General features: G+C 48.8%; 1 protein-coding gene across 1 annotated transcript in view; it reads left to right on the forward strand.

The window, feature by feature from the left end:
• The window catches only part of LOC136384397 (elongation factor-like GTPase 1), a 93519-nt gene extending 87395 nt beyond the window's left edge, over positions 1-6124 (forward strand). Inside the window, exon 20 of the mRNA XM_066354535.1 lies at positions 2178-6124. Within this exon, the coding sequence (XP_066210632.1) occupies positions 2178-2366 (189 nt within the window). The 3' untranslated portion in view covers positions 2367-6124. The remainder of the gene's footprint in view (positions 1-2177) is intronic.
• Positions 6125-17014: the final 10890 nt, after the last annotated feature.

A 17014-nucleotide genomic window follows, 5' to 3' on the forward strand; every position in this document is an offset into this window, starting at 1 on the left:
TCAGACCTGCTAAGAAAATGTAGCTTCTTTATAGTCTGTGGTGGGTTTATCATCCAGCTGGTTAGGGGAGGATGCCAGTAACCTGCTTAAAAAGTAGTCTCTTCGACTGTGGATGGTCTCTGTGGATGACTGCCCAGGTAAACACTCCATTTCCTTTCCTCCCTTGCCCCACCCCCGCCCCGGGGAGGAGAGGCTTCTGTGGTTGCCTGGTGGGGAGAGAAGAGGGCTCAGCTCCACGCCGTGCCCTCCGAGCCTCACCGGCCTTACCAGGGAGTGACTTGTCTGGTCCAGTCCTGTCTAGCCACCAGGGCAGCACCTGCCTAGTCCAGGAGTCTCTCATCACAGCCACTGTCTCCAGCCACCAAACCCCCACCCAGAGCTGCCTTTGTCCTGCGCCCAGCACCCGCACATCCACTCAGCCAGCGGGGTGTGGGGCCACCTGGATCGGCAGTGCTGTACGCTACTGGTACCTTGTCAGATCTTTCTGAGAGGCAGATCTAGTCTCTCTGCTTATGCGGGTGTCAGGTACTCAGGAAGAAGGAGAAAGTACCATTTTTAATAAGCTGAACTTTCTATAATAAAGGCAGATATGCAGCATTTCATTCAACCTACATTTATCAGGCATACACTAAGGCAGGGGTCTCAAACTCGCGGCCCGCCGAACAATTTTGTGCAGCCCGCAGACTAATCCACGAAGTTCAAAATATTTTGGATAAAATTAAGTAAGCCTAGGGGCCTACTTGTATTTTTCATTTCTCTAGCATCCTAGCTAGATATTAGCTTAGTTAACAGCAGTTGTGATGCAAACTACAGTTTCTGGTCGTTTTGTGACACTGAGTAAACTGCATGTACGATTGTGCTTGTTGTACTGATTTTTTTTTTGTTTTCAACTGCAGTGAGAAAAGTGTTGTGTAACAGTTGCCTTTTGTAGACCTAGTGCGGCCAGCCGAACGGCTGTGATCTTGCTCTGCGGCCCACATGCTGAGTTGAGTTTGAGACCCCTGCACTAAGGGCTGTCTGCCCCCAAAGAAAAATAGTCACAGCAAAGGCCCCCAGTGAAGGGAGAAGAGGGCATGGGAGCCTGGCAGAGTCCAGAGGGAGGCCTCACTCTGCACGGGAATCTATACCACCTACCAGCTGGGACTTGTTGGGCAAGTTGACCTCCTGGGCCTCAGGCGTAGCCTGCCGATGACCTGAGGCGCTGTGTGGAAGCTCTCGGGATGACCCTTGGTCAGGCAGGCCGCAGTCAGGCTCCCCCTCCGTAGGACGGCAGAGGATGGGCAGGCTGTGTGCTTCCTGAGGGCAGCTTGCTTCCAGCAGGAGAAGCGGCCAGGCTGCCCACATCTGTTTTCTCCTCCCACACGGGATGAGGCAGAGGCCAGGAGTGTTGGACTCCTGGAACTCTCTCTCCCTGAACAAAACCCTCAAGTGGTCAGTCTTCGTTCATGTCCTGGAAGGCATCCTCTGGTTGTGGACCTCAGGGAAGTGTCCAGGCTCACACCTGGGACCTCATGACTTGGCTGCTTGTCGTCTCGGGGGCTAAGGCCCCCTTCCCAGTCTGGCTTCCAGACTAAGCCTTTCTCAACTGCTTTTCCTTCCCCACATCCTGCCCTTCTCCCGTCCCCTCAAGAGCAGTCTTAGAGAGATGGCCTCAGCACGCCTTCCCCTGTGCATGTCTTCCTCCCCAGCCGAGGAGGAAACGGGCCCGGGAAGAGGGGAGTGGAGGCTGCTGGTCTGCCTCTGGTCCAGGCAAAGCCGATGCTCCGCCGGGCCCCACCTAGTATTGAGGTAAAGCTCAGAGTAGGCAAGGATAGGTTTAATGTGTTGGTCTTTGCTGGGCACAAAGGCAAATTTAATGGAAAGACACAAAAGGCCAGCTATATTCTACTGAAAGGGAGAACCTTTATGTTACTCAAAATTGTTTTCTTTCTTCCTTAGCAGTGTGTAATGGTTATAAATGGAAAACCATTTATTTATGGTTAAAAATGGCAAGAATCATACACATTACAAGTTTTGTTGGGTCTACTTGTGAACTCATACCTCCTGTTTTCTTCATGTTTATTACTATTCCTCCAAGCTTACCTGCTCATATTCTTTAGCAGAGACTATATGAATTGGCCTTTAAAATGAAAGTATGTTTTCCTAATCCAGCACATTCTGTCGCCTTCTTTTACAAGATCATTCCCAGTGACCCCTTCTGGGTGCCAACCACCGAAGAGGAGTATTTACACTTTGGGGAAAAGGCGGATTCTGAGAACCAGGCCCGGAAGTACATGAATGCGGTACGAAAGCGGAAGGGCCTCTATGTGGAAGAGAAGATCGTGGAGCATGCAGAAAAGCAGAGAACCCTCAGCAAAAATAAGTAACTACGATTGTGGAGTCCTTGTTTCTAATAAATTAAGAAGGATACCCCAGGGCTTGATCCTGGAAAACACTTTCTGCTGCATCATCTCTGTGCATTCACTGTCAATAAAACTGACCCACACACATACTGGAAAGGGGATGTTAGTGGTTTTTCTTGATTCTGGTACAAGGCAAGACGTAATTTGTGAGTATTGCCGTGCTGACTTATTACCACCTGTAGCATGTACCAGAACAAGGTCCCCTGTTGAGTATGGGGGTGTGATGGGCAGCGTCCCCTGCCTGTCCTCAGTGTCACACTTCCCCTTACATTGTAAACATGTTTCACAGTTCATCATCGAGTCACAGCACTCAGTCCCGTCTGCAGAGACCACACACTCGAGAGACCAGCTAGCTACCTCTAAGTAGTTCAACCAAGTCACAGAGCTGATCCATCTCACGATTTATTTGTCTAGAAAACAATGCAGTGCTCATCTGTTAGCCTTTAAACCTTTTGGTTTTATATTCCCTCATTAATTGCATCACTCGTATTTAAATAAGTGTTAATGAAAGTTATGCTCAATACCTTTTCCGTTAAAAAGGTAAATTTTTCTAATTTTCTTCTTTACTCTCCTATTAGCCCTACTAAAGGAGTACTAACTAGCTAACGTGACAAAATTATTGCCTTTATTGTAAATCTTTTTCCAAAATCTCAGTTGCCTTATTTAGGGAGCTCCCCATATAATGAATGAATGCAATTCAGTCAAAAATAGAGTTTATATACATAATTTTTGATGTTGCACTAATAATTTTTATAGCCACTTATAAAAAGGATTCTTTTTCAAAACACATGAAATTATCAGACTAAACCTTGGTTTTTAAATATTTTTAATGGTTTTGTTTTGTTTTTCCCAATAAACTAGGTCATTTTTAATACTAGTTGCAGACATTTTATTTCTAATCTTTAGAACCCTGGCCTAGCTGGTCAAATCTACTTGACCCAGACTTTGGCGACAGTGTGGCTGGATAACTTACTGTTTAAGTTTAACAGGTACTGATGTCTGGATTAATTTAGGAAAGTTCTAACACATATTGGTTGATTTAAAAACTTTGATTGCATAGGAAAAGCTGGCACATCGATGTACAGCATTTGTAAGGGACATCATTCCAAGTGCCCGCTGCGCTATGGAAAGTGTTCTTAGGCGCTGTATGTGATCAGCAGGCGCTGCCCTTGTAGAGAAGAGAGGCAGAGCCCAGAGGAGCTGGCACTGTCCCTGCAGTGGCGTTGGGCCAGACGTGGTGTGGGGGAGGTGACGTGTCAAGTTGATAGGTTGCCTCTCTTCCTCTTCCATGTTTAGGACAGACAGTAGTGAGTAGTTAAATGACCATGAAGAGGCAGGCCAAGGAATATAGCCAATCTGCTGTGTGAGTAATCTAACCTGTCCTGTCATTCGTAATGGGTCCCCAGTGATTGAGACTGATTTTACTCCATGTCCCAGTGCTGTGCCCTGACCCTGACCTCAGGGTATTGAGTGCAGTGGAAGCCAGACAAGATGTTCTCAGTCCCAAGGTGGGAAGGGAGAGTTCTGGTTCTTATAGGAGGTCCAGCTTCTTGCAATCACAGATAGAAAGGCCTCCGGGGCGGTGGGGAAGGCTGAGTTGAGGAAGCCCAAAGCCGCAACCCACACTCCTGGAGGGCTCTGCATTGAAGTCCAGAAGCAACTGTCCCACTCAGGGGACAGGCAAAGGCAACATCAATGTTCTCCTTTTTCCCAGCCAGTCTTGGAGTGCAGGCGGACCAGGGGGAGGCTGGGAGAGAGTTCCCATGGAACCTGAGGGGAAATACCTTCCCCGCTTCTGACCCTGTTAGACTGCAGTATGGAGATAGGGAGGTAGATAGGTAGACTGTGTGTACATACAGAGTATTCTTTGACCCTTAACATGAAATAGAGACATGGAAATCCACTGGGACCTGGTAAAGTTAGGTTCACAGCTATGGCCCTGTTTCTCCAGTGCACTCCTGGTAATCCCTGCTCCAAGTACACACCCAGGATTGCAGCATTGTTGCCTGGTTTGTGTTAGGAACAAAAAAGTCAATAATAGCAGTGGAATCTTCACTATGAAGAGGCAAAGAGGAGAACTTGGAGCATTTTTATATTCATCATGTTTATATTCTGTGCCTGAAACTTAGCTATGCTACCTCTGTCCAGGATTGAAAATCTTTATCTGTACTGGCTCAACTTTATGGCTTGTAACTTTAGAAAAATAACTGATTTCAGCCTGACTAGGCGGCGGTGCAGTGGATAAAGCATCTGACTGGGACGCAGAGGTCTCAGGTTTGAAAGCCCAAGGTCGCTGGCTTGAGCACAGGCTCACCAGCTTGAGTGCAGGGTGGCTGGCTTGAGCGTGGGATTATAGACACAATTCCATGGTCACTGGCTGAGCCCAAAGATTGCTGGCTTGAAGCCAAGGTTGCTGGCTTGAGCAAGGGGTCACTCGCTCTGCTTTAGCCCCCTAGTCAAGGCACATATGAGACAGCAATCGATGAACAACTAAGATGCCACAACGAAGAATTGATGCTTCTTATCTCCCTTCCTGTCTGTCTGTCCCTATCTGTCCCTCTCTCTGATTCTATCTGTCAAAAACAAAAAAAAGAAAAATAACTGATTTCAGAAATTCAGCCCTGGCCAGTTGCTCAGTGGATAGAGCATCAGCCTGGCATATAGATGTGTCCTGGGTTTGATTCCTGGTCAGGGCACACAACAAAAATGACTTATCTGCTTCTCCCCCTCTCTCCCTCTTCCCCTCCTGGAGCCAGTGGTTCTCTTGGTCTGAGTGTGGCCCCAGGCACTGAAGAAGGCTCGGTTGGTTGGTCCGAGCCCCTCAGCCTCAGGTGCTAAAAAGAGCTTGATACTCGAGCATGGGTTGCCGGCTGGATCCTGGTCAGGGTACACGTGGGAGTCTGCCTCTCTGTCTTCCCTCCTCTCACCTAAATAAATAAATAGGTTAGCTTGTGCACTTGGAACTGAGGAAAGGGAACTAGATATGAAATACCCCTTTCCTCATCTTAAAACTACCAAATAAGGCTCAGAGCCCTCCAGGTGAATAGGTTATTCTAGGAATTAGAAGTATTCCATAGTGAAGCAATAAACTAACCCTTTTTAAGGCAAAGAGCATTTTAAACTTTATAAGCTATAGAAATGGATAAAATTAATAAAAGTTAAGAATCTAAGTCTAATTCTAAAAACAGGAGATTATGAACATCAACCTAAATGTACAAACCAGACCATGGGAGGACTGAGGCCTTTCTTTGATCCTGGTGCTCCACACAGAGCCTGTGGCAGGAAATCTCTAGTGACCTAGGAAGGAGGAGGGGAGCTCACTGACCCTGTGGCAGTGGTTTTCAGCTCTTTTACATGGGACCAGTGATAAGGTGACCAACTTTTTTATAATGAAAAGGAGGACAAAAATAAATCGAAGAAAACAATATCGTAAATAAAAGAAACATTTTATTCATTACAACAATAATACTCTAATATGATAAATGCATAATAAAAACATTTGTAGTATTTTATATTATAATTATGCTTACATGCCTATTAATTTTTAATAATAATTGTAAGAAAAAAGTACTCAGTAAAACTAAATATCAAACAAAACCACTAACTTGGGGTGATATTCGGGTGTGTTTATCATTTTCTAATTTAAAGACATCTGTTTTATGCAACTATTAATAGATATTAATAGATATTGTTTGAGGTTAGATTTCCACTGTAAAACTCGAATTTCGGGAAAATACTTGTAAGTAAAATTATACATATTTGGAAATTATTAAATAGATAATGAATTAATAAAACGTGAATTGTGCTTACTTATGATTGAATAATTCACTGAGAAAGAAATAATCGTGAGTCTACAATGTTGTATGTGCCGTGTCGTGTTTCAGTAAGAAGTACACAAAGCCATTTGCGGGCTCGGTATATCACATGGTCTCTCAAGGTCTTCCTGTGCAGAGCGCATGCATCTCATAATCGCATCTCGCCTCACTGTACTGATCCTTGACAAATCATGTCAAATACAAATACAAATATTGATCAACTTACAATCTATGCAACTTACGACCATTTGACTTTACGACCACTATCGCTAGCCACAACTGCTCCGCATCTGGCAGTGCAAGCGTTGCCCAGCTGGGCGTACGACAGTGTGGACCAGCTTCCAGCAGCACTACCATCTCCGCGTGCACCATTTCAACTGTTATCCCAGACTTGGTACAGCAATTTGTGTTTTGTGTCTTGGATATTTTTCATCAAACCCCTCCCAAGATGTCTACCAAGAGGAAATTGTCTTTGCAAATATTAAACCAGTTGTACTGGTAATGCACTGTTTTACTTAAACCTGACAAATGTACAAATAAGAAACAAAATGGTGTAGAGATGATACAAATGGCATAAAATGAACAAAGAAAATTATAAAATATGACCTAAAGATTTTTATAACATCATTTCACAGTACTTGTACATATATACATAGCCTACTCAACTTACGAAGAAATCGTGTTACAACCGGTCTGTTGGAACCAATCGTGGTCGTAAGTTCAAGCACTAGCTGTATGTCTCATCACACACAATGGATTGACTGCATCGATCGAATATGGACATTTACAGATTAGTCCTCCAATATCAAAAAGGAGGACATGAAAGAAGACACTTCGAGGAAGGACGGAACTTACAAAAGAAGGACTGACCTCCCTAAAGGAGGACGATTGGTCACCTTGCCAGTGAACCCAAAATTATTTTGAAGACCACTAAGGCAGAAATCACTGAGCATAATCGAATTCAGCTAAGATCATTGGGTCTGTCATCTTCATCAGGTGGTTAACTTTTTCACGTACTGGTGGTTGAAGAACACTGCCCTGTGGCAAACCTGCCTTGCAGGTCAGGAGCAGAGCCGTCTGCAGCAGACCTTGTAAGGTGTTTTTACCCGCCGAGAAGGAAGGAACAGGTCTCGGAGCCACCAAGTGTGGTAAGTTCAAAAGGCTTTATTCGGTACACAGCGTTCCTCGGACGAGACTCACTGGCCTCGAAGATGGAGGTCAGGAAAATCGTGCACGGAGAGACCACGTGGGTATATTTTAAAAAGGGGTCCCTCTAGGGAAGTCGGGCTAATAAGACGTAGAGAAATCTCACTGGCTGACAAGTCAGTCGCTTTTTTTCCAAGGACTCCTAGGAAGTTTCTTTTGGCGCGCTTGGCTGTGGGCGGTCCTAGCCAAAGTTCTCGGGCCTAGGTTCCCCACGTGACCATCCCTCTATCCACCGACCTTACAGACCTTAGGGAGATAAAGCAGTTCCTACCTGAGAAGAAGGGCAGAGAGGCAGAACAGAGGATGCGCTCCCTACAGGGCCGAGAAAAGGGGCCAGAGCCTCCTGACTCGGATTTTTCCAGCCCAGAGCTGGGGAGCCAGAGACTTCGTCTTGCGTATGCCCACCGTCCCCTTCCTCTGGGCCTCCTTTTGTTTCTGAGGAAATTCCAGAGGGCCGGGCAACATTCCACCCACGGCTCCCTCCCCTGCTCACCTTGGCCTCACAGGAATAGAGTGTTTTGAGCCAGGTCTTTGGACCTGGCTGAAATTATTTTATCTAATGAGGTTCATGGCAAAAGGTTTAACAGCTCTAATTCCATTGTCCCAGATTTCTCCAAAGGAACCAGCCTTTAATCCCAATTTTAAAGGTCTCTTGACAACACCCCATCCACCAGTCAAAACCATCCCTGCACAGAGCTGTTGCCTTCACTGCCAGAGCCCTGGCTGCATCTCAGCCAGCCCTCTGACTGCTCTGATTCCTCGCGCGCTGTGGCCATGCCTTCCGCCTGTCAAAGAGCAGGAGAACCCTGGGGACAGCAGTTCTTGCAGAGGCGGCAGCTGCTGGAGCTGCAGTCGCTAGAACACTGGCTTCCAGGGGGGCCCACCTGTAGGGGAGCGCTGAAGCTGGTGCCCAGTGGAATTGGGCTGAGCAGGAGGAATGGATGAGCAGTCATGGCTCTAACTCTGGCCAGGAAGCACACAGCAGCAGCTGCAAGGGACAGGGAGAGTCCAGAGCCTTCTAGGAAGGTGACACTGGAATCCAAGGCTATGGGGGAAATCTGCATGGTGGCTGAGCTGACCTTTCCCTGATTAGACACTTGGAGACCACAGAGCTACTCACTTTCAAGGCGTGGTCTAGAGGGGCCACCACTGCAGTGGCCCACCCCACCCCCTGAGCTGAATGGTTCCCCTTGTAGGGTTCTTGCTGCTGTAAGAAGAGAAGCTGTAGGCAGAGGGGACAGGAACAGGGCCCTGCCCTAGACTAGACTCTGTGGACAGAAGCCAGCTTGTACCAATCAAGTCTATTTGCAAAGCACCTGCGAGGCTGGTAGAGACATTTTGTTAAATTGGCGCCTGCTCTAATGGTTACCTGTTGGATCCCAACTCTGGGCTATTCGTACTGTTAGTAGTTCCGAGTTTCCTCCTGTTTTCTCCTGCACAGTGTCTAGTAGGGAGACAGCCTCCTGCTTTCCTTTTGTGAAACTACTTCATCTCTAAGTCCATGAGGTGTGGGCGGGTTTGATCTCACCATACCTGCCTATGACCCCCGGCTGGGCCCATCATTGTGTTCAAGCTCCTCTGCCTCATTGGAATGGACATGTGACCCAAGAGGTCCCAGTAAGTGTCAACTGCTGGGCTTTTGATAAAGAAGTATGTTTGCTTAGGGTCGCTAGCTGGTCAAATACAAACCCGAGGCTGCTGGTGCCATTCTGGTCTCCCCTGGGCTCAACCTGCCAAAGGACTAAGCTCGTGCCTGCAAGGAGCGCTGAACAGCGAGGAGAGGCCAGTTTCTGAGTGCCGTTTGGAGCCCTTGTCTCTTTTCCACCTCACAGCCTGTGTCCAGGGCCTTCGCTCTGAGGGTGTCACCTTCCTCATTGCCTGACAAATTAGCTTATCTCTTTCTGAGGCCCATGACTTTATTTGTCTCTGTTTAATGGCACCCAGGATAAGTGTTCTGGTGAGTGTGGTAGTGGTTTGTATACAGGTCCTACCCGCTGACTTCTTTGAAAACTGCTTGAAGGTCAAGATGGTTTTATAAGTGCCTTGTGCAGAACAGATGCTCAGAAAATCTGGTGGAGTGTATTGACTAAGCCGATAGTGTGTAGGTATAGACGACATTGAGAACACAAGTCTCCTGACTGTCATTGCAGGGCGACTAGGATGCCACTCTCTCCTTCATGAGGGAGAGGTCTCAGTAGGATAGGCATGGTTTAGAGCAGTGGCCCTCAAAGTGCGGGACCCAGACCAGCAGTGCCTGGAAACTTTTGGGGGAGGCCGATTCTCAGGCCCCCCCAGACTTGAATCAGCTCTGGGCTGGGCCCAACCAGTGGTCACAAGCCATCGGCTGATGCTGACGCACACTCAAGTTTAAGAACCGCTGCATCGAGATTTTCATTGACACTTATTTAAAATTCTACTTTTTGTTTCTTGAAATTTTTATTAACTCCTTTGTGATTTACACATGAAAATGCACACAGTTTATCTTGGGTGTAATTTTAAGTAAAATTAGGCCTCATTTCGATCATTAACTTTTTTCTACCTTGGAGAGTAGAAATTAAGAAATTCTTCCTGCCCTGGCCAGGTTGCTCAGTGGATAGAGTGTTGGTCCGGTGTACAGACATCTTGGGTTCAATTCCCAGTCAGGGCCCACATAAAAAGCAACCGTCTACTTCTCTCTCCCTTTTTCTCCCTCTCTTCTCTCTCTTCCACTCCTGCTGCCAGTGGCTCGGTCGGTCCTAGCATCAGCCCCAGGCGTTGAGGATAGCTCAGTTGATTTGAGCATCGGCCCCAGACGGGTTGCCGGGTGGATCCAGTCGGGGTCCGTGCAGGAACCTGTCTCTTTATCTCCCCTCCTCTCACTTAAAAAATAATAATAAATTCTTTTTTTTTTTTTTTTTTTTTTTTCATTTTTCTGAAGCTGGAAACAGGGAGAGACAGTCAGACAGACTCCCGCATGCGCCCGACCGGGATCCACCCGGCACGCCCACCATGGGGCGGCGCTCTGCCCACCAGGGGGCGATGCTCTGCCCATCCTGGGCGTCGCCATATTGCGACCAGAGCCACTCTAGCGCCTGGGGCAGAGGCCGAGGAGCCATCCCCAGCGCCCGGGCCATCTTTGCTCCAATGGAGCCTTGGCTGCGGGAGAGGAAGAGAGAGACAGAGAGGAAAGCGCGGCGGAGGGGTGGAGAAGCAAATGGGCGCTTCTCCTGTGTGCCCTGGCCGGGAATCGAACCCGGGTCCTCCGCACGCTAGGCCGACGCTCTACCGCTGAGCCAACCGGCCAGGGCCATAATAAATTCTTAAGTGTTTTCAAATGTATACACTGTTACTTTAGAATTGGGAACTAAAAATCAAAAGAGAGAACTAAGCAAAGTTCACTTATTTTGAAGAAGAGCATCTATCTAGTCTAGTGTTTATTCCAGACAGAACGCTGATGGATGGAGGAACAAGTTATTTGTCTTTCAGATCCAGTAGGAACAAGAAAGGGAGGAACTAGCTCAAAGATCTGAGGCGCTTATAAATGTACTTTTAAGGAGACAGGAGTGGATCAAACTGCAAAGGGTTGTTTGAACATCAGATTTAGATGTTTCTTTTTTTTTCTTTGCCCTAATTCAAAACAAAAAAAAGGGGGAAGTGACCTTATGAGATGTCTAGTTATGAATGTTTACTCCCCTTTATCTTTTTTTTTAAAAGAGTGTCTAGAAAAATCAGAGCTGGGAGATTTTTCTGTTCCACGTTTCACATGAAGTCATTGAAAGTACACATTTTTTATGTTATATGCTACCCTTTCCAAAGACATTTTCTTTTATTAAAACAACTTCACTTTTTGAGGCTCTCAATTAGAGGTGAATTCATTTGGCTGTTTTTAGAGGCTTTGAAGTGTTTTTAAGTTGTCACTACCAACCCCCCCTTGATCTGTCAAAATAAACAGGATTTAGCATTTGAAATGGAGTTTGATACAGAAAAAGCGGTGCACACTGGTCCAGTGTTTCTCTGCAGAAGCAGAAGTACCCTCAGGTCTGAGGCTGGCCCTGGCCTGCTCTCTAGGAGCCCTAATTTCCTTCCCCAGGAAAGGTTAATATTTCATAAGTAATGTGCATAGAATGTGCCTTACGGACATCACTGCGTCCACCCAGCCCAAAGGGTCTGCAGTGCTAATGGTGGCCCTGCTCACACAGGATTTCCAGCTGCTCCCGTCTCCCAGACACTACAGGGTGCTCCTGGGGCAGCTGACACAGGCTGGGGACCAGGCTGCTTCCTCTGGGCACTGACCTGTGGGGCACCATGGCTCCCTCTCCCCTGAAGCTGTCACCTCTTCACTGCCTGCACCCTGGTCCCCTGCCACTTGCTGTCACCCTTCACTGAGCCGCGCTCCTGCCAAAGCTGTGGAAATGGATTTTGTTTGTTTGTTTATTTCTTCTTTTGGTGTCATGTTGGAAAGGTCTCAAAATCATGGGTCCTCATATCCTGGGGTTTTATGGGGTTTTGAGTGAATCAGCTCCTTGGCACCCTGCTTTCCAAAAGACCAGACAAGTGTCCCCAAGGCCTAGCCTGGAATGGCCTCAAATGGCCATCACTAACTGAACTCAAATTATTACTCCTTCTGTTACCCAACCGATTGCGTTTGCTCCTCCTTCCTCCTACAGTATGTTTCTCGCCTGTGAAGTTCCTCAGAATCCCCAACAGAAAGGTCTGTCTTCCCGTCATGCCCATCACTGCTTCTGAGCAGGCCCTCGCTGCCATTAGTTCTTATTATATGTTGGCAGCAATGGCTGCATTTTCACTGAGTCCGTCCAGATAGGTCGCAGCAGCCTGAGACAGAGCTGGACCTGAGGTCAGTGAGCTCACGGGGACCCGGACATCCTCTGTAGTTGTTGACCGCAACACAGACCTGCCGCTTTGAGAAGTGGCCCTACCCACTTTGGCAATATGTGTTAAAATGTAAATTGGTTGCCCTGGCCGGTTGGCTCAGCGGTAGAGCGTCGGCCTGGCGTGCGGGGGACCCGGGTTCGATTCCCGGCCAGGGCACACAGGAGAGGTGCCCATTTGCTTCTCCACCCCCACCCCCTCCTTCCTCTCTGTCTCTCTCTTCCCCTCCCGCAGCCAAGGCTCCATTGGAGCAAAGATGGCCCAGGTGCTGGGGATGGCTCCTTGGCCTCTGCCCCAGGCGCTAGAGTGGCTCTGGTCGAGGCAGAGCGACGCCCCGGAGGGGCAGAGCATCCCCCCCTGGTGGGCAGAGCGTCGCCTCTGGTGGGTGTGCCGGGTCATCCCGGTCGGGCGCATGCGGGAGTCTGTCTGACTGTCTCTCCCCGTTTCCAGCTTCAGGAAAAAAAAAGAAAAAAAAATGTAAATTGGTCACACTCTTTAACCTAGACAGCTTTCTAGAAATCACTCCGGAAACAATCGTGCAAATGCACAGGTCATCCAAACACGGGTGTGTGCAGCAGCCCCCAGAGGGAAACCCCAGTGTCTGTCAGCGAAGAATTGCTTCATTAAACTGTGCTGTGTTTAACAGCCATTAAAGAGTTTGCATAGATCTGTACTTAATGACACAGAATCCAAGGTATATTGGAATATTTTTTAAAAACTATGTAAATGTTATTTTTTGAGCTCCTACCATGTGCCTGACTTCATTTCTAAGCACTTTATAAAGATTACTTCCATTAATGTTACCGCAACACCTTTCTCCTTCCAAGGCGTGAGAAAACCGAGGCGCAGTTTGATTAAGGAACTTGCTTAACATCACACAGATAATGGGCTTATGTAAATTAGATCACTGATCAGAGAGACCTGGAATGCCTCATCAGCTGTGTTCTTCTGTCCTTGTGAGCATCTAGGGTGCCTGCGCTTCACTGTTGTTAGTTGGGATCTACTCACCTAGTGTTCCAAATCATGGATCTGGCCAGAGGTGGCAGGGGGCATGAATGCTGGGTCCTGAGTGCGCAGGGGCGGCCTCACCATGCACAGCCTGGCCCTGGCCCTGCCTCCCTAGGGGTCACTAAGTGGGGAAAGGTTTGCTCAGACCTTGCAGCCCCTGGCCAGTCTAGCTGTGGCTAGAGAAGCCGCTGGGCATGAGGTCAAGCTCAGGGGTCGACAGAGCCAGAGGCCTGGGCCTCAGTTGTGGGACGCAAGTATGGGAGAGGGAGGAAGGATGGAAGGAGTGGGGACAGTGTGGGTCACTGAGAATGAGTCATGGAAAACCACAATGTGAAACCCGTTAGTCCTCTCTTAGTGACGCTGCTGTGTCCTGTCAACCACAAGCCCGGGCTCCGGCTCAGCTTCCTCGGTGCGAGTGGAGGGCGGGAGGGACTGGACACGTCTCCCACGGGCGGGAACAGGCAGGCTCCTGAGCAGCACGGGAACGCCTGCTGTGTGAGGCTCTCCAGACATCACGGCGCTCTTTGCTAGTGTACACAGTTTTGGAGCTGTCGGGACTTTTTTTTTTTTTTAGTGAAAAAGGGGATGTGTGGATAGACAGGGACAGACTGAGAAAGGGAGAGAGATGAGAAACATCAGCTCATAGTTGTGGCACCTTAGTTGTTCATTGATTGCTTCTCATATGTGCCTTGACCGGGGGTCTCCAGTTGAGCCAGTGACCCCTTGCTCTAGCTAGCAACCTTTGGGCTCAAGGCAGTGACCATGGAGTCCTGTCTATGAGCCTGTGCTCAAGCCAGTGACCTTGGGGATCCCAGGCCAACACTCTCTCCACTATCCCAAAGCCTGGTCAGGCAAGAAACTGTCTGGCTTTTTAAGTAAGTCCCTAAGACCTAGAACAGAGATTCTCAACTGGGGATAGTTTGGACCCCAGGGGACAGTCGACACGACTGGCATGTTGTGGGTGGAGGCTGGGGTGGTGCTGAAACATCCTAGAGCTCCTAGGACAGGCCCCACAACGAAGACTTGTCCAGACTGGATGGGGCAGGAGGGAGGTGGGGAGCGGGAGGCTCTCCCATCCTCTTTGAGGTCCCCTGCTCCCTGTCTGGGTCTGGCACCTCGTGCCATGGTACCCAGGGCCCAGGCTGCCCTGGAGCACAGAGGTGCGAGCGCGGCTTGGGACTTGGGAGTGACCGTCTGCACCAACCCTGTGAGTCGGGCTCCTGCAGCCAGTTAGGACTGGATGTGTCCAGTTCTCCCGCTCTTCCGGGAAGTGGCCTGCATGGGTCGGTCTGTCCAAACCCCCTTGTCGACAGGGGAAGGTCAGGCGAATCTCTACTTGGGCTGGAGCTTCCCAGCATCCTTCCCTCATCGTGGAAGAGGGGAGCCACGGAGGGGGCCGGAAAGCTGGGCTCCCTCCGCTGTCCCAGGAGAGAGGTTCACGGGGACCCTGAGGGAGCCATCTGAGGGACACTTCAGTAGCTACGTTGGGGGACTTTGAACCTAGGTGCTGCTGTTCTAAGACAATGTGAAAACCACAAAATGTCCATCAAGATAAAAACCACTCTTACAGCCAAGTCTTGTGTAGACTCTCCCAGCCTTACCCCCAAACATTCTGGGGACAGTGCCTGTTGGTAGCCTCTCTGGCCAGCCTCAGGCCTCCAGGCTGGCTGCAGGAGAGCTGAATACCGGAGAAAGTGCTTTGTCCCCCAAGTGGATGACTTTTCAAGTGTGACCTCACATTCAGAAGGGCCTCCCGGACCTGCCTAGGGGCCGCGCCATCAGGAGTGGTGGCAAGATTTCCCAGGCGGGCTTGGCCGTGTTTGGGAAAAGAAAATACTTTTCTTATGGCTCATCCCCCTTCTCCTCTGTGGTGTGGCTTGCGCGTTGCCTCTTCTTGTGGCTGCCCTGGCTTGTGGAGCGCCTGCGGAGCCCCGTCAGCGCAGATCTGGGCTCTGCGGCTGTCCGTTCCTGGACTTGCGTACCAGCCAGTGCCAGGCAGTTTTGGAAAAGGACTGAGGTTCCCGAAATGCAAACGGGAGACGTCTGATTCTCTCTGTGTTCCACGTGGGTAAACATATGGTCTGAATTAAGACATTCAAGATGATTTTCAAAACACGCTGCCCTGTGTGGGGACTTTGATTGGATCCTGGACCTCAGGCACTAAGTGTTGAGGACATCTTGAAGACTTGGGAAAATCTGAATACGCCCAAGTATTATAGGATTATAAGAAGTTACCGTTAATTTTATTAGGTGTGATAACAGAATTTTGGTTAAGTAAGTGAGTGTCCTTATTTTTTTAGAGATGCATATGGAAGTATTTGACAGTAAATTGTCATGAAGTCTATAATTTAAAATACTCCTCTTCTTACTTTTCTTGTTTGCTGAAAATTTTCATAATGAAAAGTAAAAACAACCAAATCCTTAGGTTCCTCCTCTGAAAAAGAAAATGCTCTTCCCTCTCTCTCCTCCTTCTCTCCCATTTCTCCTCCTGCTGCCAGTGGCTTGATTAGTTCTAACATGGCCCAGGGCACTGAGGATAGCTCCATAGGAGTGCATCAGCCTCAGCTGCTAAAAATAGCTCTGTGGTCAAGTACCTGCCCAAGACAGGATTGTCAGGTAGATCCCGGTCAGGGCGCATGCAGAAGTCTGTCTCACTATCTCCCCTCCTCTCACCTGAAGAAAGAAAAAATGCTGCTCTGACTTTGAAGGAAAGGAAAAGCAAGTGTGTGGTGAGGAAAGGCATACATACTACTTCAGTGCGGGCAGGGCCTGCACCCTGCTGGCCTGGCTCCCCCGTCTTCTGTGCTGGACACAAGAAATTTCTTGCCTCAGGTCTTTCTCCGAAGAATGGAGAAAGTTGTTGCCTCACAGAGGTCATTCATTCATTCAGCTGTTTGCTTATCCAGTCATTGAGCAAATACTGATTGAGGGCCTATAATTTGCCCATGTCTTTTGGGTTCTGGTCACACACTGAGTGAAAATGGACACAGTCCCTGCATTGGTGGAGCTGTAATCTTCTTGGGGAGGCAGGTGTTAAAGAACCACAAAGACAAATGTAAATTTAAAACCAAATTAAATGGCAAATATTATAAAAGTATGGAAGAGAAGAATGTGACTGAGCCAGGAAGCAGAGGTTGAGGAGTGAAGAGAAGGGTGTGCAAAGGCCCTGTGGCTGAAAGAAGTGTGGCAACACTGGGGGCCTGAGGAGGCGTACTAGCTGCTATAAATGGAGCATGGGAGAGGCTGGAACTAGAAAGGGGGTAGAGGCAGGGACCCTGCCCCATGGGCCACTTCTCCCATGTATAGAGATTAACTTGAAGCTTGTTTTCTTGGCTGGGTTGGGGCCCAGTTGTTCTCCCTTGCTGAGTTGCTCCTTCCCCAGTTCTTCGTAGTGCCTTCTGAGTGTCAGAAACACCTTCCACCTGATCCCTGTGGCCTTCATGGTGGCACCACTGCGCCACCTACCACAGCGGACCCCTGGCCTTCATGGTGGCACCACTGCACCCCCTACCACAGCGGACCCCTGGCCTTCATGGTGGCACCACTGCACCCCCTACCACAGCGGACCCCTGGCCTTCATGGTGGCACCACTGCACCCCCTTCCACAGCGGACCCCTGGCCTTCATGGTGGCACCACTGCACCACCTTCCACAGCGGACCCCTGGCCTTCATGGTGGCACCACTGCACCCCCTTCCACAGCGGACCCCTGGCCT

This window comes from Saccopteryx leptura, chromosome 13, assembly GCF_036850995.1.
Source record: "Saccopteryx leptura isolate mSacLep1 chromosome 13, mSacLep1_pri_phased_curated, whole genome shotgun sequence".
In the NCBI taxonomy this organism is placed as follows: domain Eukaryota; kingdom Metazoa; phylum Chordata; class Mammalia; order Chiroptera; family Emballonuridae; genus Saccopteryx; species Saccopteryx leptura.